This window comes from Carassius auratus, chromosome 5 (assembly GCF_003368295.1).
Source record: "Carassius auratus strain Wakin chromosome 5, ASM336829v1, whole genome shotgun sequence".
In the NCBI taxonomy this organism is placed as follows: Eukaryota; Metazoa; Chordata; class Actinopteri; order Cypriniformes; family Cyprinidae; genus Carassius; species Carassius auratus.
In genome coordinates, this window is record NC_039247.1 from 21,009,987 (window position 1) to 21,037,138 (window position 27,152).

Sequence of the window (27,152 nt, forward strand, 5' to 3'; positions counted from 1 at the left end):
ATATAATGCCCCAACAGCTCACCGGACGTTCAGTTAAGACATAACAGATTATATTTGTGTGAACACTTAAATACTGCACAAGTCTGTGTATAGTTATCGGGATCGCGGGCCGAAGTGCCTTTATGTGGAAAGGTAGGCTAACGTTACTCCTCTCAAAAAACGTACAAATAAAGGTAATTAAACATCTTAAATTATTATTATTATTATTATTGGAGCACTGAGATCGCTAGACGAGGGCTTAGTGAACTCATTTTTGTGAAAACATCAAAACCGACTAAAATCAACATTTTTCTTCTTCTTTTCTTTTATTTTGCCTGTGATGTTCAGGGAATATAGTGACCGCCAGGAAAATAATTAATATAAATTGAGTGTTACATTTATGGGAAAGAATTGTCATTTTATTTAAACCAAACCTAATTTTACTTAAACCTAATACTTATCACTTATTGAATAAAATAGTATAAAACAAAGCCCACCCAACATTAAAAGCACACAAATTATTTTTTTCTTTGTGTTCATTATTTTATAATAGCATCTGTATATATTCCTGTACACGTCATCTTAAATATGTGCTCACAAATACAGAATAACACGAAAGACGGCATGTACAGTAGAATAAATGAGGATTCAAACCAGCAAACGTTTCACAGTCACAGGCGGAACCATACAGAAGAACAAACGCTTCAGGGGGAACACGACGACGGCGCACACAACGTGAAGGACAAGAGGACTTCAAAATTGTTCAGCTGTCACTGAAATTCAATATTTCAGGTAATCGACACTACTGGTCTTTCATTTTTATTCGTATATTACATATTGGCGAGGCTTGTTGCTGCTTGTAACACCGTTAGTCAATCAGGAGCGTTTCAATGGTCAAAGCAAGTGTTGACTACACTGACACATAGCAAGTGTTCAGTTTAACAGATGCAGCATAATATTTGATATCTTAAATTTGTGTTTAGTTTCACTACACGTACAGGATACTGGCACAAGATTCACTCAAGTTGGCATTTTCATCACTCGTCAGTAATCTGTTCCCTGCTGTCAGTGTTGTCAGGTTCACTGTTCCCTGATTTGCACTTGAATGCAAGTACACAATGAAGCGTGACATCTCTTACTGACAGCTGGTCATGACAGCTCAGCAGACAAGATGATGTCGTGCACCAGACTACTGGCACTGCTTGAGCCGCATGCATTGAAGAGGAGTCTACCACAGATCTGCGCTGCCCGTCTTTCAGGTTTTAGAAGACAGCATGGAAACATCGCCAGAGCCTTCTGTCAGCCTGGATCTGGCTTTAACAAAACTGATGACCACAGGCAGAGAATATGGCCTCCTTCACTGGCAGGTCACAGCTGTGGCAGAAGGTTTTTCAGCCTCACTCCTGCTGGGATTGTGAACTCAGCCCCAGCTTCTGTTCAGCCGTACCTCAGATTGATGAGGCTGGACAAACCCATAGGTGAGCTCATGTGAAACATAGATGTAATGTGTTGTTATCCAAATTACAAGTAGTTGTTTGTTTCTGTGACATTTCAATGTGTTCTTGTAGGAACGTGGCTGCTTTATCTTCCTTGTACGTGGAGTATTGGGTTGGCGGCCGACCCAGGATGCCTTCCTGATCTGCGCATGCTTGCGCTCTTCGGTGTGGGAGCTTTACTTATGAGAGGAGCAGGATGCACAATCAATGACATGTGGGACAAAGACTTTGACGTGAAGGTAAGAGTACATATGTAGAAGAAGATGGATTGTTTCCTCATCATGTTATTCTCTTAGTCCTCCCAGAAAGTCAACTTGTGCTTTTTTTTATCACTTTAATCCGGCTGAATCTTTAAAAAGTGGGTCGAATGAAAGTGTACAGTTAGACGGTTAGCAAGGTTCAGGACAAAAAAAGGCACTTGGGATGGATATGTTCTTGGCTGCTGGAATCTGATGTTGGGATATGGCATATTTGTGATAGGTGTCAAGGACAGCCACTCGGCCCATTGCATCAGGGGAGATCACACAGTTTCAGGCCCTGGTTTTCCTTGGAGGCCAGCTGAGTTTAGCACTGGGGGTTCTGCTCTGCCTCAATTACTACAGGTGCTTTCTATTTTACAGTATTTTCACACAATATGTTGGTCACGCATAAGTTTAAGGACCAATTCTTACAGTTAACTTATTATTTACAACTGATACCTCAAAAACTCTTAATTTGAGTAAGGTAAACATTAAGTTTAGGAATAAGGTATAAGATCTAAAATATGGTCACGCAGACTAAGGCATTAATATGTGCTTTATATATACTAATAAACAGCCAATATGATAGTAATATGTATGTAATAAGCAGCTACTTTGTAGTGAGAATTGGTCCCTAAACTAAAGTGTTAACAGTATTTTGCAAATATTTGGGACTGGAGTAGTATTTGAACTTTCAGGTTGATATTATATTAAAGTGCACCTATTTTGCTATTTTTAAAGTTCCTAATATTGCTTTTGGAATCTCCTACAACAGGTTTACATGCATGCAAGTTCAAACAACCCTTTCGTTTTATCGAAAATGCATCACCTCATTTTCCAACGATTCATTCGAAGCAGTTCTCTCTAAATCCCTCCTTTACGTGAGCCTGATCTGCTAAGATTGGTCAGAAGTCCCAGTCTGTTGTGATTGGAGTGGAGCCAGCTGGTCCAAATAAATGGTTCCAGTGTTAAACTCCCCAAAATTAGAGAAGCAATTGTCAGTAAAATTACGTGTTTGAGGGCAGGGTCAAATTGTTTGCAGACAGCCAACAAAGAATATAGGCGGGTATTATGCAATATGCAGACTCGTTTAGTCTTTTCTGACTCGATTCTTTCTTTTTGGATAACTTTATTGTGCACTTTGGGTTTAACAACTTTGCAGATCATTCACCTACAGCTACACACTGCATGAAAGGCCATATTGAAAATTGCATAATAGGGGCACTTTAATGTTTATTTTGTTGCTATATCTTTAGTCTTTAGTATATCTCAAGTCTTTAGATAAAGATTAAGAGACGATTGCAATTTCCGTTTCATGCCGTCTTTAATTTTTCTAACTGATAAACTGTGTTCCTCTAGCATTGCTCTTGGAGCCGCTTCTTTGTCGCTGGTGGTCACATACCCTCTCATGAAGAGAATCACATACTGGCCACAGTTTGTTTTAGGTGTGTTACTATTAATGTACTAAATATTTCTATACCAATTTCTCAAACCCTTCCAAAACAATGTTGAAAGTGTTTCTGTTAATTTTTCTCTCTGTAGGTCTCACTTTTAATTGGGGTGCTCTTCTGGGTTGGTCTGCTGTGAAGGGATCATGTGATTGGTCGGTGTGTTTACCTCTCTATGTATCTGGTGTCATGTGGACATTGATTTATGACACAATCTATGCCCATCAGGTACAGTATCTGATTAGTTAATATCAAACCAAACATTATTGTTTGCATAGTGTATATTTGGTGATCCATTTTTTTCTTCTCAAGTAGGACAAAGATGATGATTTAAAAGTGGGTGTGAAGTCCACAGCTCTGAGGTTTCAGGAGAACACCAAACTGTGGCTGAGTGGCTTCACTGGGGCGATGCTGTCAGGGCTGGTTCTAGCAGGAGCTAATGCTGACCAGACTTTGCCCTACTATTGTGCAGTGTCTGCAGTGGCCATTCATCTAGCACATCAGGTGAGCAAGATAAACTGTACTTGATAGTTGTAGCCTGCCTTGGGTTACAAGAAAACAAATTAAGCTTTTTGAAGAAAAAACGTTGGCTTATCAGTGGGTTTAAAGGGTTTTATTATGCTATTTTACTAAGTCTTGATTTTGTTTTTGGGGGTATACTAGAACAGGCTCTCATACACATTATTTTTTAACATATTCTACATTATTACGATACCTCTCTCCCCAGTCTGGCATGAATGGCTCAAACAGTCCCTGTATCAAATGAAGGCCTGCCTTCTGGAATACAAGATGTGCTCTGATTGGTTGGCTGGGCCAGTGTGTGTTATGATTGACAGCACTCGGCACCTGGTCGGGAAATGTGCTAATTTTACACATTATGACTACTTTGAGGGGGATTATTATTTTTTTAAACTTTAAATTATATTAAGCCTTAAAGTTGTACATGATTAAAGGCATGACCACCAGTGTGACAGATGGATTGCCGCTGTTTTTATACAGTCTATGGTCAAAACCAAATCAATTTGAGTGGATGTTTGTAACCACTCTAAGCTCGTCTGTGTTGGGAACACTAGCGCGTCTCCTACATAGCGATAACACTCGTTGTCTTCTCTAGTGCTGCTCAACCAGGTCTTGTGCCATTCGTCAATCTTTGTGATATTACAAACCCCGGAAAATGAGTTTTATTCCAACCATGAGTTTTTGAAAAGTGATTTCTGTTAAATAAAAGGTCTCCTTTTGAATTGGACTTTGATCTTTTTAACTTTGCAGATTTTTTTATGCTCAAACAGCAACATTACAGACTAAAGTTGAAAAAAGTATAATAGCACCCCTTTAATTAAAATTAAATGATTACACACCAGATTAATTGCATATCAATATTTGATGGAAAATAATGAATTTATAAAATAAATGGTTACTTTGACAATCATTTATTCTGTGTGCCACAGATCTACGCCGTGGACATCAACAGACCTGAGGACTGCTGGAAAAAGTTTGCTTCAAACCGAAACCTTGGACTGCTTTTATTTTTAGGAATCGTGACTGGAAACTTATGGAAAATGAGAAATGACCATCAGTGTGAAACATAACTTAACTCCAATAGTACCATTGATGGAAACATGTTAACCAGTAAATATTCTTAAAATATTTATTGAATTGTTACGAACAGGCTCGATTTCTTAAATAATAAGAAAACTTACATCTATAAAATTAATGTTAACATTGAGAACATTGCCAGTAAGTTATGCCCACAAACTGACAAAAAAAAAAAAGAAAAAAACTTTTATACAGTAAATAAAAATATAAAACCAACAACAAGGCCAATTACAGTATCTGAATCAGATTTGGATCATTTTAGTAGAGTAACAGAGGAGTAGAGGCCAGCTATTTGTGCATTGTATGCAAAAGGAAATATGAAGCACCATGTACATTACGAAGAGACCGTAATCACAGGGAAGAATAAATGATCATATTTGATGGGAATGGTTCATTTGGATGAAGAAGCATTTCATTGAGTAATGAGGTCATGACGAAGCCCTTTCTTCATATGGCGACTCGTAGACGTCCATGGGTGGACATGTGCAGACGAGATGTTGGTCTCCGTAGATGTCATCGATCCTTGAAATTGTGGGCCAGAACTTGGTCTCAGGTCTCACGAAAGGCTGAAATAACAGGGTTGAGTGAATAAAAACATTTACTTTACGCAAGGTTTATATATTTTTATATTGATGCAAGACACACACCATGGGGAAAGCAGCATACTCTCTGGAGTAAGGTCTGTCCCATGTGGTGGAGGTAATACAGGCCAGTGAGTGAGGAGCCATCTTTGGAAAACATCAAAGGACAAGTTAGAGGAACTACAGAAAGATCCAGATTCAATAAAAGTTCAGTCCTAGAATCAATGTGATTACTGCATAAACTCAAAAAGCAATTACTGAAAGTCTATAGGGTTTAAATGCAGAAATGAGAAGCTTGTGTTTTTAATAAAAGTGCTTCTATTAATTCTTCTGGGCATAAAATATGACAAGGAATACAAATAGTTCTATGCTCCATAGACTTCCAGCATGTGTGCATTACTATACATGTGATTAAAGCTGCACCGATGCTGCAGATAAGGAATGTTCCGGGTTCAAGTAAAGTTAGTTAAGCTTTAAAACGCTCACCTTGAGAGGATTAACCCTGGAGTCCATCCGGCCCTCTTCGATGTCTGCAATTTCCTGCCGGATGGCCAGCAGCGAGTCACAGAAGCGGTCGAGCTCGGCCTTGTCCTCAGACTCGGTGGGTTCGATCATCAGAGTACCAGCCACAGGCCATGACATGGTCGGTGCATGAAAGCCTGTCATAAAAGATGGTGGTGAATCAATAAATTAATCAAACATATTTAAAGCCAAACATTTACTTCATAGAGGTTTTTCCACTTACCATAATCTTGCAGTCTTTTAGCTACATCAACTGCTTCAATGTTTGCCGACTTTTTGAAAGGCCGCACATCCAGAATAAATTCATGAGCAATGAATCCTGCAAATGCAAAATAAATGTGAGGTATTTCGATTAATTTAACATCAAAAAAATAAACTAAATTCAATAAAGCAAACCTTTAGAGCCCCTGAAAAGAATTTTGTAGTGGTTTTCCAGTCTTTTAGCCATGTAATTAGCGTTAAGGATGGCCACCTCTGTAGCATGAGCAAGACCCTTTGAACCCATCATCTGTTAAATGGAAAATAAATCAAATATTAGATGAATAAATTGGGGATGCATGATTTATTGGTACCTTATTAGATTATATTATTTTCTATAGGTATTGGCTTTATAATGGATATTTCCTAATTTTTACATTTAGATGACCTTTGCCTTAAACTAAACTCAGTTCACTCTAAATGAAAAACTTCTCATTAACTCACCCTTTATTGGTTTCAAATCTTTAGTAGTCCAAATCTTCCCAAACACAAAATATATTCTTACGAATGTAAATAACCAAACAGTTGACAGTAGCCATTAACTTCCATAGGGTTTTTTTTCTCCATAATATGGAAGTCAGTGGCAACAATCAACAATATCATCTTTTGTGTTGAACTCAACAACTTGTGTAGATTTTAACAACTTGAGGGTGATAAATGACAATTTGCATTGGATCTTTGGTCAACTAAGTTACTCTTTAAATCCACCAATAATTTTACAAATAAGGTTTGCTCACTTGGCAAACCTCAAAATTAGGGGTCCTCCGATCACGATCGGCCGATCGTTATGCGCATCTCGTCAGTAAAGCCGGTTCTCTAATCAGCTGTTAATTCCATCAGGTGCGTGATTTCACATAGAGTAGCTGTTAATACACAGAGCCGTTGTTAATAGAGAAGATGCGCAAATCACGTTAATTTTCAGCGTTTTTTGACGCATCTTCTCAGTTAACAACGGCTCTGTGCAGTAACAGCTGCTCTATGTGAAATCACGCACCTGATGGAATTAACCACTGATTAGAGAACCGGCTTTACTGATGAGATGCGCATTAACGATCGGCCGATCGTGATCGGAGCACCCCTACTCAAAATGATTATCTCTTGTTCATACTGTACCATTTAATGTTGTGTGTCTGAAATGATTTAAGTGTTTTATTTTCAGATATTCAGCAATTCAGATAAACAAAAAGGTAAGATGTGAGTGTTGACCTTAATGTAAGCCCAAGAGATGGGCAGGATGGCGCTGGAGCCCCAGGGAGCGGCACTGATGGTGCCCAGAGAACTTGCATTACTGGACTGCATGCTCACCACTGGATGACTGGGAAGGAAGGGAGCGAGATGCTGTTTCCTGTCAAAAAAAGCCATATGGTAAGCTAAAGTCAACAGTTCAACCTTTCTGAAAGATTCAGTAGAGCAGGTCTGCTCCCTTCTAAACACTTACACTCCTATTGGTCCCATCCCAGGGCCGCCACCACCGTGAGGAATGCAGAAGGTTTTATGGAGATTCAGGTGAGACACATCTGAGCCATAGTCTCCTGGGCGACATAATCCAACCTGAATCAGAACAACATGAAAACGCTATAAGAACATGCACACTTAATGTAAAAAGCTTACATCACTGTGAATACAGCTCTCTGAAAACACTTCTTGTTTCTAAACCGGTTAGCATTTATTTTAATTAATTCAGAAATATGGTGCATGGTTCATTCGTACAGCACCTACAACGGTTAATGTAAAAATGAGGGAGTTAACATTAACCAAGATTAATAAATTCTGGAAAATGTACTGTTTATTGCTAGTCGATTTTAATTTTGCCATATTCTAAAGCGTTACGGTTCGTTCTTCGTCTGACCTGTGCATTCATGTTGGCACCATCCAGGTAGACCTGTCCGCCGTTCTGATGGATGAGCTCACACAATTCACTCACATTCTCCTCAAACACACCATTAGTGGAGGGGTATGTGATCATAATGGCAGCCAAGTTGGCCTTATGTTTGTCCACCTGACAAAAACCAAGAAAACATGGTTGATTCAGTGAAGTCTATTTTTAAAGGTGATGTAATTGTTTTAATGTTAAAAACACTTTCTCCCATCTACAACCAAGCTATTTATAGGTTGATTCCCTCCAAAACCTACAGTATAAACACTGAGCTTTCAAAACATAGCTGTTCGTTTGAGCATCATTACACCGCAGCAACATGAGAGTTTGGACTAGTCTGCTCAATCAGTGGCAGTTAGGACATGAGTTCAGGAAAATGGTTTTTATCCTAGTCATTATTTTTATAATTGGTGCTGCTAGTGAGGCAGAAATTTCACCCTTCACCTTTGCCACCTACAAGATAATGTTATCATAGACAAGGGTATCAGTGTAAATAGCTCTCTAACAGAAGATAAAGGCTTCCTGTTGACAAAAGATACTAAATGTGACATTTTAAATCACTGTACATACCATGGCTTTCAGGTGAGACACATCAATGTTGCCATCTTTATCCACCTCCACCACCTGAACCTTCATGCCTGCCATCTGAGCGCTGGCAGGGTTGGTTCCATGAGCAGATTTGGGAATCAGACAAACCTGATAAATCCAACAGATTTGATATAGAAGATTACATGGACAAAACAAGCATACATGTATACAAAATATGCCATTCATGGTTATGTCTCCCCCAAGTGTGTAAACAGAGTCTCCCAGGCACCATCAAAACATTTAGAGAGGTCTGCTCGGATCAGATCAACCAGTAGCGAGAGTTCGGGGCATTGCTACTGTAGCGGACTGATCCAGAGGGTGTTTAGCCAGTGTGGGACAATAGCTGGCACGTTGCATGGGAAAATAACATTTATTTTTCCATTGCAGAAAGAGCATCTGCAGTGGTTACTGCTTTGTAATTTCACATGGTGACACTAATAGCACAGAAATTGTATTCATCTTTAACATGCACATTTTTGTTGTCTTAGTTATACACTAGGGCCTGGTTTCACAGACAGAGTTTAGCTAAAACCAGGATTAGACCTGTCCAATTAGGACAGGTAAGTACCTTTTATAAACATGCCTTACGAAAAGCATTACTGGTGTACATCTGCACACTGGTGACAAAACAATGCCACTAATTTATTTTAAGAAATGTCAGTGGAAGTTTCTCAGACATGAATTATAGTCTTAAACTAAGCTTAACCCTTGTCTGTGAAACCCAGGGAATATATTAAACACTACGCTTGGCAAGATGTGATCTCACATTTGAGTTTACACATATTCTGCTAATTACTTTCATCAAAACAAATTTTGGTCTGTTCCTCCTGAAGCTTTTATACAGTAGCTCATATGGACTACTTTCATGGAGCCATATGTTTAGGTCTACTTTTATTATCAATCCTTTTGTGTTCCAGAGATATACAAATTGGCATGAGGCTGCCAAATTGGCATTTGGCAATTTTTCATTTGGGTGTATTAAATTTTAATTGAACATCTCCAATTCTACTTTAAATGTCAAATAAAATGTCACGGACTATATGACACACATTCAGAACCAAGGACACAACACTTAGCATTATGCAATTTTCAATAGGTCACCATGAACAAACTTATCATCCTTGGACTGTATATCTTAATCTCCAAATATGGAGTCTTGCACTAAAGTTGAATCCTGTAACAGGGGGGTTGTTTTCTATGACTATTTCCTCAACCATGGCAGTTTGAACTTTGGCTGTTTTAAGAGCTACATCTGCTATCTAAGATCTGCTTATTAGCAAGATGATGAAAATAAAAAAATAAAAAACTTCTTGTCGCTGACCTTATTTCCACTCTTCACTAACAATTTACCACTTTTCCAACCATTTTCTCTCAGGTATAAAACACAACCATTTTCCACTTTTTTTAAGGAGGACATTCAAGAAATAACAGATAGTTGTTAAGTTAACAGAGTGTTATTAGATTAAGATTAGGAAAAGTCACAAGGGTCAATTTGATACTTCAAAGATCACGTATGTTTTTAAATGGCCCCAAGGTAAAACAGTCTTGAAGTTAAATGAAAGGAGACTTTGCTACAGAGTGTTGAACTGCAGGATGATACTCACTGTTCTGTGAGATTCTCCTTTGGAATTTAGATAAGCTTTGATTGCAGCCAAGCCAGCATATTCCCCCTGCGCACCACTATGGGACAAAGAGAAAAAAAAAAATCTAAATCATGTACATGTAACCTTTCTGCCTGAGCACAGCAGAGATCAAAGATTGCTTCAAAAGGCCCTTGTCCAAGAGTACAGTATGCTAATGATCCTGATAAAGTGTCAACAATGCAGAATGTATAAATGCCTACACCCCCCCCCCCCCCCCAAAACTTATCAGCACCAGAAACCTGAATGAAACAATGCGTCAGGTTGAAATTTGACTTGTCAACTACAAGAACACTGTTGACAGATTAAAATAAATTAAGTTTTTGATCTTGTAACAACAATATCAGGCAGGACACTTGCCTATTTGGTTGAAAGGAGATCTTATCATATCCTGTAATCTCACAAAGGTCTCTCTCTAGCTGTCTGAAGAGCTGCTGATAACCTTCAGCCTGATCCAGTGGCACGAAAGGGTGGATGTTTGCAAATTCTCTCCAGGTGATTGGCTGTTGTGGAAAGGTTACAGTGAAACAGTGAAAAGATCAGACTGGTTGAAATGAGGCAATGTCAGAGATACCATTTTGCATACAGCAATACAAAGGAAAGAGCAAATTAATACCGACTCACCATGAGCTCTGAGGAACTGTTCAGCTTCATTGTGCACGAACCCTGGATTCAACAGCAGAGTTTACTTTTAAAGTTTGCATGTTAAATCATTACAGTGGATAAACGCCAAAGTAAACGGATTCTTTACTTACCAAAGGAATCATACTGTGTACGAGGGAAATATCCTTATTTTCCAGGCGCTTCATGTAACGTACAATATTGGTCTCTGAGTGATAGCTGAAATTGAAGTGATATATTACAGTTATTATTCTGCTGTTTTTCAATAGATCTATACACGTAGATGAACAAGAGCCAGCTTTTCTGATTTTGAAGCAAGTTTCATTGATAAACATCTGTTAGAAACAACAACTAGCATTAAAACTGGCAGACAAACCTGTTAAACACTGTATGGGTAAGAAATTTGCTGGTTCTCTTGAAAGGGCTTGCCAACAATCCTTTTGTTCGTTCACTCATTTTCTCAGCAATAAGCTCCTGATAAATGTCAAAAAGATGAGATCTCATTGGGGCAAGGAGACTAGATTATTTTTAAAGAATAATTGAAATCTTTTGGATTTAGGCAAGAACTTACAGCTGAGGATTCACAACCGAAGATCCAGAGCAGATCGTCCAAGTCTCTCTCGGTGACTGTTTCGTCCAGAGACACTCCAAGCTAAAACCACATCAATAAACTTTAGTAAAATAATGGTAAAAATTAAAAAAGTGCAAACTTGTTCATATTTTTTTTTAAAAACGGGCCTCACCAGCCCATCACTGTACACTCGTAAGTTGATCTCCCGCAGCATAGCTTTTTCTAAGATGTCCTTTCCGGCCACGCCACAGTTGATCTTCAGCGTGTCAAAGAAGTTCTCATGTTGGAGTTTGTGCCCTGCTCTTTTCAGCCCTATTATAACAATGAGAAACAATCAGCATCACAAAATTTCTTATTAAATTCTTCTTAAAAGAAGAAAGTAAACAGAAGTCGAACAACTTGCCCTCTGCCAGAATCAATGTTGCATTATGGGTTCTCTCTGCAATGTGCCTCAATCCTTGAGGGCCATGATACAAGGCATACATGGCAGCCATGTTTGCAAGAAGAGCCTAAATAAAACAATAAAATTGAGTACAGACATTTAACTTCACAAATATCTCAAGTATTTTCAGATTTGTGAAGCTCTACCTGAGCAGTGCAGATGTTGCTGGTGGCTTTGTCCCTGCGGATGTGCTGCTCTCTGGTCTGGAGAGCCAGACGATAAACCTCTTTACCAGCTGCATCTCTGTAACACAAAACATTTGTCAGCTGATACCAGCACAGATGAAGCAAAGTTCACTGAAGCCTTGAGACAATAAATTACAGAGTCACCTGGTCACTCCGACCATCCTTCCTGGCATCATCCGAACCAGATTTTCTTTGACTGCAAAGAATGCAGCATGAGGCCCACCATAGCAGAGAGGCACCCCAAAGCGCTGAGAGCTGCCCAAGGTGATGTCCACTCCAAACTCACCCGGAGGACGCAACACACAGAGCGCCAGCAAGTCTGTGGCACAGCAAGCCAGTGCCTTTGAAAAAAATAAGTAAAAACAATAAAAATCAGATCTGGTGCTTTGAACATGACCAAATCGGCTATTGCAATAGATATGTGCACAAAAACTAGTAACGGATTCTGTTGTTGCAATTAAGCAAACACTTGTATAGTTTGCTTCGCCCAAAAATGACTTATCAATTTACTCACCCTCAAGTCATTCTAAACCTGTATGACTTTTTTTTTCCTCCATGTACCCAATCTCACTTCCATATTAAAACTTTCCATGAAGATAAGACACACCAGGTTTCACATCAGTGATGAGAGCCCTAAACGATTTAGTAGCTCAAAAAGAACAGTGTGTTCTTTCCCCTTTCATGTCTCTCAGAAAAATAAATAAAAATACAAGTCTAACAGGTTTGGAGTGGCATGGGGTGAATAAATTAATTCGGAATAAATGGTTCGAGTAAAACCCGATTGATGGGTAGTTGACAAATAGGCAGTAAAAGACCATTTTTGAAGAAATCCAAAACTGCTGAAAATTATAACATTTTGTAATTATTATATCTCCCCTATTGCAATTGTCACAATTTTTTTCTTCTTTAAGATATTTTGAGATAAAAACAGATCTGTGGTCACGTCACACCATAGGACAGAAATTCTAGTTATTAAATTATTTTGATTTCATTTTGAACGTAAAAAGGAGAAAGAAATTTTAATTTAAATACAAACAATAGCAACATGTTTTTTTAAACAAAACAATAAAATTAAAAAAACCTCTCAATTAGTATCTTAATGAAATTCTTCTATTTTTCTGTCTATATTTCCGTGTCCTCTCTTTTCCACTAATTGTTTTCCCTCAATCTTTCTATTTAAAAACAGGATGACATTTTAGACTTATTTTCATGACTTTTTCTAACATCAGAAAATAGTTTAATGTAATTATTAAAAAAATATATATATAAAAATATGAATAAAATGAATTAAACCAGTCTTATTTAATATTTTTAAAATCTTTTTAAAGAGACCTTGTCCTCTGGTGTGACATCTTTGTCCTGTGGTGTAACAGTAGAGGCGTCCCACCAGAGGACATTTTCTGTCAATTAATGACTGCCATCAGCAGTTAGCATTTGCATAATTTTCCATGATTATGTAGTTTAACATACAGTTTAGCTGACCATATGCACATGTCATGGGCTTGACAGGGGGCTTTCTTGAACACGATCATGAATTGAGTCCTTCAAAATAGACACACTTGTAAAATTATGCCGGAGGTATTAATTTTATGCTTTTTTTAATTTATAAAAGTTGTAATTTATTGAACAATGCTTGGGACAGTCACACCATGGGACAATTTGAGTTGCCTCAAAAAAAAAACAAAAAAAAAAACATTTGAATAAAACTGCTGCTTTTATAAACAACAGTTCCATGTAGGACAAATAAATGTTTAATGATTTACTGCATTTTTAAAAATGACAATATTAATTATATTATATTTTTATCTTGTGGGACAGTGAAAATGCCACGTCACATCAACAACCCATATGCAAAAACTGGTATCAGCAAAGTGCAGATGTGAATTTTATAATAACAGCGTGGTACATACTCCACCCTTGTGAGCCCGATCAACAAGTGCAGTGAAATCTTCCACTCTGCCCTCAGTGTCTGGATACTGGAAGAGCACCCCGCTAACATCCTTCCCACTGAAGTCCATCTCATGAGGAAGCTTTAGAACGGTCTTCACACCAATGTAACTAAAGGATACAAATTTTTAATCAATACAGACAGATAGAGAGATAGAGATAGAGACGGAGACATAGCCAGAAGGACAGATAGAGAGAGAGACAAAGACAGATGTTAGAGAGACAGACAGACAGACACAAGGATAGACGGATGGACAAAAGAATGACGCAGACAAAGGGTCAGAGGCACAGACCGATGGATAGAAGGATGGTCAGAGAGATTATTAGATGTACAGACAGACAGTCATACACAGGCAGACAGAGAGAGAAAAAAAACAGAGACATGGATAGAAAAATAGAGATAAAAAGAAAGACACACAGACAGACGGATTGATATATGGATGACAGACAGGTAGACTGACAAACAGATGGAGAGACAGAGACGTATAGATGGATAGATAGCTAGAGAGATACAAAGACGGGTGGACAAAGTTATATTGTTTTATTTTATATGTTGGTGTACTTCCTTACTTGGCTCTGGTTTGCACAACTGCAATAGTCTGTGGATGGCAGCGTGGGTCAATGTAGAAAATTCTTCTTTTGTTTTGTCTTTGAAAAGGAAAAGGTGAGTGTTAATTAGCACTCCCAGCCCTGGGGACACACCATCCTGCACACCAAAGACCTGAATGAGCTGGTTCAGGTGTTGGCTAACAGACTTAATGTCTCTTTGATCAGTGGAATCCTGTTCTTCACAGATGTTTCCAGCAGTTAGTTCACTGACCTGTTGCAGAGCTGCATGGCCTCAGCAGCAGCAGTACCTTCATCCAGCAGTGACGCATTGGCTACTGACATTCCCGTGATATCACAGACCATGGTCTGATAATTGAGCAAGCTCTCCAGGCGCCCCTGAGAGACCTCAGGCTGGTAGGGGGTGTACTGGGTCACCCTAGAGAACACAAAAAAAAATCACTGAAGCCTAAACCAAAGACCTTCAGCCCCAGTCACAAGATTTATCTTATGCTGTGCACGCTACTGATAGTTTATGTGATAAAATAATCAAAATGCAATTAGCTTTTTGACTAAAACTGTACAGACCATGAGAAACTAATATACAAGGTTTCAGCTCGAGGCTGTAAATATTTAGTCCCTTGATTGAAACAATGAGTTGATGTTTGTCTAAAAAAAATTTCATGGGTCCATTTTTTTTTATTTTGGGCCAGCAGAAGGTGAAATTCAAACTGCAAGAGATACATACCATCCCGAATTCTCTAGCAGGTTTCTTTGTATGACTGGTGGGACGGAGCAGTTATAATAACCCATTCCAATATAGGACCTCCACATCTTGTTCCTTGAAGCAATCTTTTGGAGCGAATCAAGAATTTCGTTCTCACCTGCAGTCATAAAGCATGAAGATGAGAATGATTTTGCAATACTTATTTTCCATGGCCATATCTATTAATTTATTATTATTATACTTTTAATTCATTATTATATACGGTTAGCCTATATGAATAATGATAAAATTATAAAATGATAAAAATTATAATAGCCTTATATGCACATAAATGCATAAAAGACACAATCAACGGACTGTGGGATGGATAAAAATATTTTATCAATGTCTGATAATCTCAGGTTGTTCTGGTCACACGGGTTTGTTTATGCATTTAACTCGTGGCCACGACAAAACGAAACGAAAAAGACTCAAGCTTTATCTTACAATGACAGTCATATATTAATTTATGCCAGGAGTTGTGTAAAAGGAAAGCGAAGTCGAGACTGATATGAAACTTGATTCGTAGACCTCTTTAATTATGTAATTTATAGTTTATGAAGTGAATTGCATTTTTTCAAATTAAAACTAGCAGTAAATACTGAACTAATGTGAACAACGCTTCTGTGCACTGACATCCTCCACAAATTAAGAGATTTTAAACAATCAGTTAATACACATGCAGTTAACCAAATGAAACAATACACATTTTAATCGAGAGAAATAAACAGCAGATGTTCATGTCAACAACTTCTTTAACTTGAGCAAACTAGGGATGTCACTTTTTATTCGATATTCGAATATGCATTCAAACATGACGTGAAATATCCGTAATCAAACTAAAAATAAAATATCCGGTTTTTAAAATGCCATGTGTAGCGCATTTTTTACGGTCTATCATTAGACCTTTTGTTTTTTATTTTATTCTTTGACATCTTACCCAGTAGAGGGCACTCTAGACGTATTGTAGCATAGGCACATGACCAAATCAAGCGAATAATCAGGGGGGCAGCGTTTCATATTTTTTTGAAGCACCCCTGGGCGCCGCCCTTGGCTAGCGGACCCCCACCTGCTTTTAGCATTCCATTAAATCCCATTCATTTTGGCGTCACTTTGACAGCGAATAACTTTACATCTGAGGCGTTTAAAGACTCCATTTGTCCATTAATTATTTCTAAAGAAACACAAAAATGTATAAAAGGCTCCATTACCTTGTATCTTACATTATGGTCCCGTGGAAGCAGTTTTTGTAAAAAATAGGCTAACGATTGCGTCATAACCAGCGACTCTCTGTCGCACAGTAGAGAAATTACCGAGGAAAAGCTCGCAGACAATCTTTTACTGTCCATGAGGCTATCGGGGGACGTGGAGGCATGAAGTCAAGGGAGATAATTAATCAGAATCCTTACCAAATTTGCTCCTGTTCATGCTCGCCTTCTCTGGAAGATTCGGTGGGTGATTCAGATTTCTCTGGGCACAGCGATTAGAAGATTTACAGGTTGCTCACGTGACATCTACGTCAACAAGCTCAGTTTGAGTCTGCACAGTACGCCCGACCCCCAGGAAGTAAGTGCTTCTAATTGACTTCACTTGTCTCCATTGAATCCAATGGGGTCGCTGTGTCCATTTCTTTTACGGTCTATGCTCATAATGGAAGCTACGCGGTCGCCACACACACACGCTCATTTTTTCCAGGCGCGTCCATACGGAGTTAAAAACATCAACTTTTCAGAGAGCCGCAAGCGCACCGCAGGTCATGTGACAAGAACTAACCAATAAGCTTCATCCTTTCCCGTAACAACGTTGAAAGCTCAGCCAAGATGAAGGAGCAGCTGAACATAGCTATACATGGATTGGCATTTTGAAATAAATGTAGTAGCAGAGCTACTGCAAGTGATTTTCAGTGCTGCAAATCCATTTATCCTTTGCTGAAATTTCCGCGTCTTCATGGAGAGAGCAGGTCATGGTTGCTTAGCAACAGCAGACGCCTCAGGACTGCAACTACCCGAGTGCTTTGGAGAAGGAGAAAGCTTTTTTAGGCGCTATATTTTAATTGCTAATAAAGTAAATAAAGTAAATAAAACGAAAACATGAATGTTTTAATGCTATTGAATAAGAAGAAACGATCCACTCGCAAGCCTCTGTTCATCATGACAGTACCCGGACCAGTGAGCTGCGTCTCGGGCAGATGACATCACTTCCAGGGAGGCATGTTGTACACGCCCCCATGCCTTGACTCCACCCCCACATCAAAACAGTGCCACAAAGCGAGACGTGCAGAAAAATTAAGCGCAAAGGGAAAAAAAAACGGTATCGCAAGCTCAAACTAGACTGACATGCAAAATAAAAGCAGTGTTGCAAATAAATAAAAAGATATGGCCATAGAAATTAAGTATTGCAAAATCATTGCTTTTGCGCAATTCCATGTATGTTTTGCAATTCTTTATTTTTGTTTGCAAAAAGCTAAATTATTTTCCTCAATACTTTACTCAAATTTTTTTTTTGTGTATATATACGCATTATTTTGACTCCATATAAAACACCCTAGATTAATAAAACTGTGCTCACATGCTTACGGAGTAGTTTTGCATTTACCATATTTTTCGGACTATAAGTCGCACTGGACTATAAGTCGCATTTATTTAGAACCAAGAGAAAACATTACCGTCTACTGCCGCGAGAGGGCGCTCTATGATTTCAGTGTAGACTCCAGGAGCACTGAGCAGCATAGAGCGCCCTCTGGTGGCTGTAGACGGTAATGTTTTCTCTTGGTTCATTTCTCTTAGTTCATTTCTCTTGGTTCATGTCAAATTAATTTTGATAAATAAGTCGCACCTGACTATAAGTCGCAGGACCAGCCATACTATGAAAAAAAGTGCAACTTATAGTCCGGAAAATACGGTATATTGCGAGTCATTTATATAGTAATGAAAGAATTGGTCTGATTTGACAGTAAATAATAGGGGTGCTCCGATCACGATCGGCCGATCGTTAATGCGCATCTCGTTAGTAAAGCCGGTTCTCTAATCATAGAGCAGCTGTTACTACACAGAGCCGTTGTTAACTGAGAAGATGCTCCAAAAAACGCTGAAAATGAAGTGGATTTGCGCATCTTCTCTATTAACAACGGCTCTGTGTAGTAACAGCTGCTCTATGTGAAATCACGCACCTGATGGAATTAACCGCTGATTAGAAAACCGGCTTTACTGTTGAGATGCGCATAACGATCGGCCGATCGTGATCGGAGCACCCCTAGTAAATAACCTGTATTGTTTGTGTTGCATCAAATTAAATTCATCTTCTGTTTCGCAAGTGACTCAGGAGTTGATATTTTTAGGAAGCTTCTCAAATGACTCGCAAGTGCAAAACAATTGCTTTAGAAATCTTTACAAATATTGGCAAATACACCTGGCATTTAAACACACACCCTAGGAAAACATCACAACGGCATGACCTACACTGATCTGATGAATAATACAAGAGCACACGATCTCACGGATTAATATATGCATTAACCAATTTCGCAATTCTTAACGCAGTAGAAAAAAGGTAAGTAAGGCACATATGGGACATTTCCTGATGGCTAGGTAACTAGTTTAATAGCTTGAGGGCTCTGGAGCCGGTTCATACAGAAACACTCGAATTCCCGAGGCATTGTGCTGCAGCTTAGCAGCATGGCAAGTGAACAGGCCAAAGATAATGCTGTAGTAAAAACAGCTAGAGAGGGGGTTAAGAAATACACATTACTGACATGTCTGGGGGGTGTTATTATGACAAGTTTTACGCTTAATATGTGCACGGGAATGAGGCAGCAGCTGTCTGAGGTCTTGATGTATAGCCTAGCGTTTAAATTTGTTTTAAAAGGTACTCTTTTTTTAACATGACCATTTTGAGCAATAAAAAAAATATATTAATAAAACTACAAAAGGGAAAGATCAGAGATCTCATTAAGCAGTGATGATTTGCAGACCGAGTTCTGTGCAGCTGAACCAGCAGAATCCAGTCCAGCCCTCCCATCAGCTTCAGCATGGCTTGCTTCATTAAAGACACACAAAAGCAGATGAGAAAACTGACCCCTGCCATACGTCAAACATTAGACTAACTATAATAAATTATTTATTTAATGACAATATTCCTTTTAAAACGCTCATCTTGCCATACACACTATAGTTTGTGGAGGGGGAAAACGGTCTTGTGACTTGACAAAGGGTTGGTGAAATGTTGTCAGAAGACTATAGCTCGAGACTTTAAACATCTGCATAAATATATATATAAAAAAACGTGTTTTACATTTTAAGATTCTTGTTAAAAACGTGTTTTACACCCTTTTCCTAGAATACGTTTTTTAAATAATGATCACTTTATAATAGCAAAAGCAAATGAAAGGTCCGCCTGTTATTAATTGTTAATGCAATTCAATTTTGAATCTTTAGGGAAAGTTGCATGTTGAGCGGCGCACGCGAGATGTAATGCTACTGCTAACCAGATCAAACTGGCCGTGTGACGCTGAACTTTACACTCTAATTGTCAGCGGCTGAGGGCGTCAGGAGATTGGTGCTGCTCGTCGGGCTCCGCAAAAACAACTCCAAATATGTTCAAAGGAAGACTTAACGGAGAAAAACACTCCAGTAAGGTCTGTTGGCACACAAAGAGCGTGTAACCTACATTTCTCGCTCAGATGGACTCCTTTGTCAGAATCTGGTTAGTTAAACCCTAATTCGACAGATTTCGTAAAACAAAATATATAGAATTGTTAAAAATGCTTAATGGAATGAATAATTCCAGTGTTCTAAAATATGACTCCAGACACAGTTTTCAAATACCGCTGAAATGACGTTTGCAGTTTGTCTTATACAGAGTCGTCGCTGCAAATAACGTTATATGATGAATTCATAACAACAAACGACACGTGTTTCCTGGGTCTGCGGCTGCTGAGAGAAGTAAAAGAGCAACTCACACACAGGATCGTCCATTTTCAAACTTCTTCCAAGGCGGATGGATGGGGGAACGGTGTTTTCTATAAGCTGAGCAATTGACTGAAATCAACAGAAAAGTTAAACCGTTAACGTTACTTGGTTTATTTTTTATCATCATCATCATCAGTGTCGTCGTCAGCGAAAATCGTTGCAGTATTTCTTTGCAAAATTGATTCAAAGTTTACAATACGAGTAAAATGCTGACATGAAGCGTTCAAATATGGCATATTAGTGTATAAACATTGCATTTAATAAAAACTTAACGTTTTTTTTTTTTTTTACCTCAAGTCCAAGGGTATTGAGCATCTCTCTTTTGTCTTTGTCACCCGGTCCAATGTGTCTTTCAGAAAAATCATCATGTCTCGGCAGGATTCGTTCAATCTTTCTAGACCACAAAACTTGTGAGGTGCCCATACACCGCACATTTGCAGACACGTCTGCGGTTAAACGCTGAAGTTTATTAAAAACATCCCCTTTATTGCTCATATTCCTAAACGGCGCGCGAGCGTTCATCAACCTGCTGATGACAACACGCCAGGCTTTAGCGCAGCTCTGCATGTTCTTCACTTGTGATTGACGAAAATCGTACGGGAGAATCCTTCAGCCAGACAGCGTTTGACCCACTAAATGTCTGGGAAATTCCTTAAAAGTGACTATTTTATAACGTACGCCTCCTCGTTGCACAGGGAGCAGCCAATCGATAAGGGAACTCTCTCTGACGCAGAGACAAGCCCCACTCGCTCAGGTTCCGCCGTAATTTGAATGTGCCGAAGGGGGTGTGTGGGACACGGTTTAGAGCTTCCTTAGTCACATTTATATATATATACGTGCTGGTCAAATAATTAGAATATCATCAAAAGTTGATTTATTTTAATAATTCCATTCAAAAAGTGAAACTTGTAGGCTATATTATATTCCTTCATTACACACAGACTGATATATTTCAAATGTTAATTTTGATGATTATAACTGACAACTAACGAAAATCACAAATTCAGTATCTCAGACAATTTGAATATAAATTAAAACCAATACAAAGAAAGGATTTTTAGAAATCTTGGCTAGCTAAAAAGTATGCGCATGTACAGCACTCAATACTTAGTTGGGGCTCCTTTTGCCTGAATTGCTGCAGCAATGCGGCATGGCATGGAGTCAATCAGTCTGTGGCACTGCTCAGGTGTTATGAGAGCCCAGGTTGCTCTGATAGTAGCCTTCAGCTCTTCTGCATTTTTGGATCTGGCATATCGCATCTTACTCTTCACAATACACCATAGATTTTCTATGGGGTTAAGGTCCGGCAAGTTTGCTGGCCAATTAAGAACAGGGATACCATGGTCCTTAAACCAGGTACTCGAAGCTTTGGCACTGTGTGCTGGGGCCAAGTCCTGTTGGAAAATGAAATCTGCATCTCCATACAGTTGGTCAGCAGCAGGAAGCATGAAGTGCTCTAAAACATCCTGGTATATGGCTGCGTTGACCTTGGACCTCAGAAAACAGTGCACAAACAACAGCAGATGACAGGAACTGCAAACCATCACTGACTGTGGAAACTATACATTAGACCTCAAGCAACATGGATTGTGTGCCTATCCACTCTTCCTCCAGACTCTGGGACCCTGATATCCAAAGGAAATGCTAAATTTACTTTCATCAGATAACATAACTTTGGATTACTCAGCAGCAGTCCAGTCCTTTTTGAAGTTCAAGAGTGGCTTGACACAAGGAATCCAACAGCTGAAACCCATGTCTTGCATACGTCTTTGTGTATTGGTTCTAGAAGCACTGATTCCAGCTGCAGTCCACTCTTTGTGAATCTCCCCCACATTTTTGAAAGGGTTTTGTTTCACAATCCTCTCCAGGGTGCGGTTATCCCTATTGCTTGTACACTTTTACCACATCTTTTCCTTCCCTTCGCCCCTCTATTAATGTGCTTGGACACAGTGCTCTGTGAACAGCCAGCCTCTTTTGCAATGACCTTTTGTGTCTTGCCTCCTTTGCAAGGTGTCAGTGGTCATCTTTTGGACAGCTGTCAATTCAGCAGTCTTCCCCATGATTGTGTAGCATACAGAACTAGACTGAGAGACCATTTAAATGCTTTGCAGGTGTTTTGAGTTAATACTCTGATTAGAGTGTGGCACCAGTTGTCTTCAATATTGAACCTTTTCACAATATTCAAATTTTCTGAGATACTGAATTTGTGATTTTCCTTAGTTGTCAGTTGTAAACATAAAAATGAAAAGAAATAAACATTTGAAATATATCAGTCTGTGTGTAATGAATAAATATAGAAGTTTCACTTTTTGAATGGAATTAGTGAAACCAGCTTTTTGATGATATTCTAATTATATGACCAGCACCTGTACATATATATATATTTATATGGTGAGGGGTGGTGCTCTCAACTGAGGCGGCAAAGTCCTTAAAAAATCAAACCAAATGTAAATTCCTGTCCCAGTCACGTGTTCTTTGTTAAATAAACATTACACTACCAGATAAATTACATACTTAAGTTCCCTACATATACACAATAGGACATCTAAGGCACATAGGGTTGTGGATGGAGATGTTTTTTTTTTTTTTTTTGAGTGTGGGGAATACATCTATCTATAGGCCTATGTGACATTCTGTCTTTCTGTCTTTCATTCTTTCTGTCTGTCTGTCTTTCTATATGTCTATCTATCTGTCGGTCTGTCTTTCTATCATTCCATCTGTCTGTCTTTCTATCTATCTGTCTATCTGTCTTTCTCTCTTTCTTTCTGTCTGTCTGTCTGTCTGACTGACATTCTGTTTGTATTTTTTATCTGTCTTTCTGTCTCTTTCTGTCTGTCTGACTTTCTGTCTCTCTATCTTTCTATCCGTCTGTCTGTCTGGCTCACTTTCGATCTGTCTGTCTTTCAATCTGTCTGTCTGTCTGTCTGTCTATCTATCTATCTATCTATCTGTCTGTCTGTCTGTCTGTCTGTCTGTCTGTCTGTCTGTTTGTCTGTCTGTCTGTCTGTCTGTCTGTGTCATTGCGTCTGTCTGTCTTTATTTCTGACTTTCTGTCTACCTGTCTATCTTTCTATCTGTCTGTTGGTCTGTCTGTCTGTCTTTCTATCTTTTCTGTCTGTCTTTCTGTCTCTTTCTATATGTCTATCTGTCTTTCTATCTGTCTGTCTGTCTTTCTATCTGTTCTTTCTGTCTGTCTATCTATCTATCTATCTATCTATCTATCTATCTATCTATCTATCTATCTATCTATCTATCTATCTATCTATCTATCTATCTATCTATCTATCTATCTATCTACCTGTCTGTCTACCTGTCTGTCTGTCTGTCTATCTATCTATCTATCTATCTATCTATCTATCTATCTATCTATCTATCTATCTATCTATCTATCTATCTATCTATCTTTCTATCTGTTTTTCTGTCTGTCTGTCTATCTGTCTCTCTATCTATCTGTCTGTCTGTCTTTCTCTCTGTCTGTCTGTCTTTCTGTCTGTCTTTCTGTCTGTCTGTCTGTCCGTCCGTCTGTCTTTCTATCTGTCTGTCTTTCTATCTGTTCTATCTGTCTGTCTTTCTGTCTGTCTGTCTTTCTATCTGTCTGTCCATCTGTCTTTCTATCTGTCTGTCATTGCATCTGTCTTTCTTTCTATCTGTCTGTCTTTCTGTCACTTTCTGTCTGTCTGTCTGTCTGTCTTTCTTTCTACCTGTCTATCTGTCTGTCTTTCTATCTGTTGGTCTGTCTGTCTGTCTTTCTGCCTGTTGTGTGTGTAAAAAGTGTTTCCATTATTCTGTTTTAGAGGATTGTTTACTCATAACTTGGTTGGCACTCTTTCAGATTCTATTTAGGAAATAAGTACACAGCTGTGACATACTGAATATCTGTCTATCTATGCACGTCTGGAATCCAGAAACACAATTTACTCTGAAATTCAAATAAGTCAGCCATACTGTACATATTTATAATAGGCTATCTCTTTTACTCACACACATTAGCCTACTAGAAGAGTTCTGGGCTGGTGATGGATCTCTTTTGGCTATTTTGTGATGGAAACCCACAGCTGTTTTACCAGTTTGTGAACATGCCATTTGCATTTCTGTTTTATTGTTTAGCCAGGCAAGGACATCTCTCAGTAATTAACAGGTACAGTATGACAACATAATCCTTGTGTCCGTTTTCTTAGATCATTTATGAAATTACATTTATCTCCTCTTGTAAGGTATGTCTATTTGACACTGGGAGGATTCATCTTTGCTATTCTAACAATGGGTTCATACAGCTTATTGCTGTTCTTCAGTGCCGTCCTTCTCCTGCTGCTGATATATTGTCTACACCCAACGCATATTCATCATTGGACACTGGGACTGCAGATGTGTTGGCAAACCGTCTGGCACTTGTACATCCAGTACCAGTTATACTGGCTTCAAGAGACACCAGACTCCAGGTATTTCTCTAAAATTATGAATTGTATAAATTTACTTAATTTGAACCTATTGTGAGCTCTCGTTTTATTCCTAACAGGCTATTACTGGCCATATCTGCTCTAATGTTGATGACACAGAGGGTTTCTTCTCTATCTCTTGATCTGCAGGAGGGAACAATCACTAGTTCTTTTCAAAACAGCAGTCAAGATCTGTCTGTCCTTATACCATTTCTAAGCTACTCGCTTAATTTTCCTGCACTTCTTGGAGGGCCACTTTGCAGTTTTAACACTTTTGTGCAGTCTGTTAGGCAAATGAGTGTGACTCCACATTTGACTCCATATTTAAGGAGACTTACTTCAAAGATATTGCAAGTTATAATTTTGGTGTGGATTAAATATCCTCTCAAGGAGCTCTTAAAATCAATCACATTTAGAGTAAACAGCCCTTGCGTTTGTCAAAACATAATATGGATCTGGATCCTGTCACTGCTACTTAAGATGAACTATTATGCACACTGGAAGGTCAGTGAATGTGTTAACAATGCTGCAGGCATAGGTTTCCATGGGTACAGTCACAGTGGAAAAAAATCATGGGATGGGTTTTCTGATGGCAGTCCATGGGTGACTGAAGCATTGAGTCGTCCTTCAGCGTTTGCACGCCAGTGGAACAGAACCACGGCAGTGTGGCTTCGAAGAATGGTCTTCAAAAGATCCAACATATCTCCACTGTTTATGACCTTTTTGTTTTCAGCATGGTGGCATGGCCTTCATCCAGGTCAGATTCTGGGCTTTATCATCTGGTCTGTCACCGTGCAAGGGGACTATAAAATGCATCACTTCTTGCATCCAATGCTTACCTCCAAGTGGAGGAAATGGCTGTATGTGTGTTTAAACTGGGCTTTTACACAACTGACCATTTCATGTGTTGTTGTCTGTGTGGAGCTCCAGAGCTTGGAGTCAGTGAAACTGCTCTGGTGTTCATATATCGCTGTGCTTCCACTACTGAGTGTTCTAATAATTATAATCCTGTGAGAAATTCACAGAAGCAGCGTTAACTATACAAATGTAATACAAATATGTCATCAAATATCTAATTAAATATAGTAAACATGAAAGCTTAACCAAGCTTGCATGATTAGCAAGAATATTTGAGCTTATACCATATATTATATTTAATGTGCTCTGTATGCATCAGTCTGTATGTCTATATATAAATAAAAGCCTAAATTAAATATGTTTATCATTTGACATTTTTGTTTCTTTTCATAAACCCTGAAATTAAACTGCTAGATTCATACAGAATACTTTTTTTTTTAAATGTCTTTTTTAACAGGTAAACATTTTGGTTGTATGAACTTTTAATGGATTGACAAAAATGAGAGAATATTAAAAATAACTTGAAGACATAAAGATGATGACAGAAGTTTCATATTCGGGTTAATTATCCCTTTGATGACTAATAAACCATGGACCAAAATGGACAATAAAAGAATACCACTTAGGCTTTTTCTTTCTTTTTTGGATCTTGGCACCGTTTACTATAACAGTGTAGTGAGATATTATGCTTTTTCCACACAGTTTGTCAGGATTTTGTCCAACACGTTTCAAAGAATAAAGAAAGACATTAGGGTAATTGAAGAATTGTTTTTTAAACCAACACACAAAACCTTTACATTCATTATTCAGAAACGAAAAACAAAGAATGAAATCATAAAGTTTTATATAAACCCCATTCCAAAAAAGTTGGGTCACTGTACAAATTGTGAATAAAAAAGGAATGGAATAATTTACAAATCTCATAAACTTATATTTTATTCACAATAGAATATAGATAAAATATCAGATGTTGAAAGTGAGACATTTTGAAATTTCATGCCAAATATTGGCCTCATTTTGGATTTCATGAGAGCGACACATTCCAAAAAAGTTGAGACAGGTAGCAATAAGAGGCCGGAAAAGTTAAATGTACGTATAAGGAACAGCTGGAGGACCATTTTTCAACTTATTAGGTTAATAGGCAACATGATTGGGTATAAAAAGAGCCTCTCAGAGTGGCAATGTCTCTCAGAAGTCAAGATGGGCAGAGGATCACCAATTCCCCCAATGCTGCGGCGAAAAATAGTGGAGCAATATCACAAAGGAGTTTTTCAGAGAAAAACTGCAAAGAGTTTGAAGTTATCATCATCTACAGTGCATAATATCATCCAAAGATTCAGAGAATCTGGAACAATATCTGTTCGTAAGGGTCAAGGCCAGAAAACCATACTGGATACCCGTGATCTTTGGGCCCTTAGACGGCACTGCATCACATACAGGAATGCTACTGTAATGGAAATCACAACATGGACTCAGGAATACTTCTAGAAAACATTGTTGTTGAACACAATCCACCGTGCCATTCGCCATTGCCGGCTAAAACTCTATACAGTAGGTCAAAAAAGAAGACATATCTAAACATGATCCAGA

The 27,152-nt window shown here is 38.5% G+C and overlaps 3 protein-coding genes across 9 annotated transcripts; 2 read left to right on the top strand and 1 right to left on the bottom strand.

Moving 5' to 3' along the window:
* Positions 1-650: 650 nt before the first annotated feature.
* On the top strand, positions 651-4,918 carry LOC113080767 (4-hydroxybenzoate polyprenyltransferase, mitochondrial-like). Its single transcript, XM_026252824.1, has 8 exons — positions 651-771; positions 963-1,457; positions 1,548-1,714; positions 1,956-2,077; positions 3,074-3,159; positions 3,257-3,390; positions 3,478-3,666; positions 4,611-4,918. Exons 2-8 carry the CDS (start codon positions 1,151-1,153, stop codon positions 4,749-4,751), a joined length of 1,146 nt encoding a protein of 381 aa, XP_026108609.1. The 5' UTR covers positions 651-771; positions 963-1,150; the 3' UTR covers positions 4,752-4,918.
* Positions 4,919-4,948: 30 nt separating this feature from the next.
* LOC113080683 (glycine dehydrogenase (decarboxylating), mitochondrial-like) lies at positions 4,949-21,017 on the bottom strand. Its single transcript, XM_026252806.1, has 25 exons — positions 20,560-21,017; positions 20,259-20,337; positions 15,284-15,419; positions 14,810-14,974; positions 14,560-14,637; positions 13,953-14,100; positions 12,187-12,383; positions 12,004-12,100; positions 11,819-11,924; positions 11,588-11,727; positions 11,416-11,496; positions 11,221-11,318; positions 10,979-11,063; positions 10,848-10,889; positions 10,584-10,726; positions 10,188-10,263; positions 8,566-8,691; positions 7,969-8,118; positions 7,558-7,670; positions 7,326-7,464; positions 6,258-6,369; positions 6,085-6,180; positions 5,826-5,998; positions 5,406-5,486; positions 4,949-5,324 (listed from the first exon to the last, which is right to left on the bottom strand). Exons 1-25 carry the CDS (start codon positions 20,833-20,835, stop codon positions 5,187-5,189), a joined length of 3,075 nt encoding a protein of 1,024 aa, XP_026108591.1. The 5' UTR covers positions 20,836-21,017; the 3' UTR covers positions 4,949-5,186.
* mboat4 (membrane bound O-acyltransferase domain containing 4) lies at positions 18,558-25,903 on the top strand. 7 transcript variants are annotated; one of them, XM_026252811.1, is made up of 4 exons: positions 18,558-19,934; positions 24,376-24,406; positions 24,483-24,707; positions 24,785-25,903. In XM_026252811.1, the coding sequence occupies exons 3-4, from the start codon at positions 24,529-24,531 to the stop codon at positions 25,716-25,718; spliced, it is 1,113 nt and encodes a 370-aa protein (XP_026108596.1). In that variant the 5' UTR covers positions 18,558-19,934; positions 24,376-24,406; positions 24,483-24,528; the 3' UTR covers positions 25,719-25,903. The 7 variants fall into 7 exon arrangements, with proteins under 7 accessions (XP_026108596.1, XP_026108594.1, XP_026108599.1 ...); XM_026252809.1 differs by lacking the exon at positions 24,376-24,406 and having other exon boundaries at positions 18,558-20,002; XM_026252814.1 differs by lacking the exon at positions 24,376-24,406 and having other exon boundaries at positions 18,558-20,002; positions 24,561-24,707.
* Positions 25,904-27,152: the final 1,249 nt, after the last annotated feature.

Bases quoted from the DNA above. Each gene is read 5' to 3' on its own strand.
- LOC113080767 (XM_026252824.1), top strand. From the start codon at position 1,151: ATGATGTCGTGCACCAGACTACTGGCACTGCTTGAGCCGCATGCATTG. The intron at 1,715-1,955 runs GTAAGAGTACAT...TATTTGTGATAG, and splicing joins ACAAAGACTTTGACGTGAAG to GTGTCAAGGACAGCCACTCG. The intron at 3,667-4,610 runs GTGAGCAAGATA...TGTGTGCCACAG, and splicing joins CCATTCATCTAGCACATCAG to ATCTACGCCGTGGACATCAA.
- LOC113080683 (XM_026252806.1), bottom strand. From the start codon at position 20,835: ATGCAGAGCTGCGCTAAAGCCTGGCGTGTTGTCATCAGCAGGTTGATG. The intron at 14,638-14,809 runs GTCAGTGAACTA...TCCTTTTCAAAG, and splicing joins GCCATGCAGCTCTGCAACAG to ACAAAACAAAAGAAGAATTT. The intron at 11,925-12,003 runs GTAGAGCTTCAC...TGTTTTATTTAG, and splicing joins GCAACATCTGCACTGCTCAG to GCTCTTCTTGCAAACATGGC.
- mboat4 (XM_026252807.1), top strand. From the start codon at position 24,285: ATGGATCTCTTTTGGCTATTTTGTGATGGAAACCCACAGCTGTTTTAC. The intron at 24,407-24,482 runs GTACAGTATGAC...TCCTCTTGTAAG, and splicing joins CATCTCTCAGTAATTAACAG to GTATGTCTATTTGACACTGG. The intron at 24,708-24,784 runs GTATTTCTCTAA...TATTCCTAACAG, and splicing joins CAAGAGACACCAGACTCCAG to GCTATTACTGGCCATATCTG.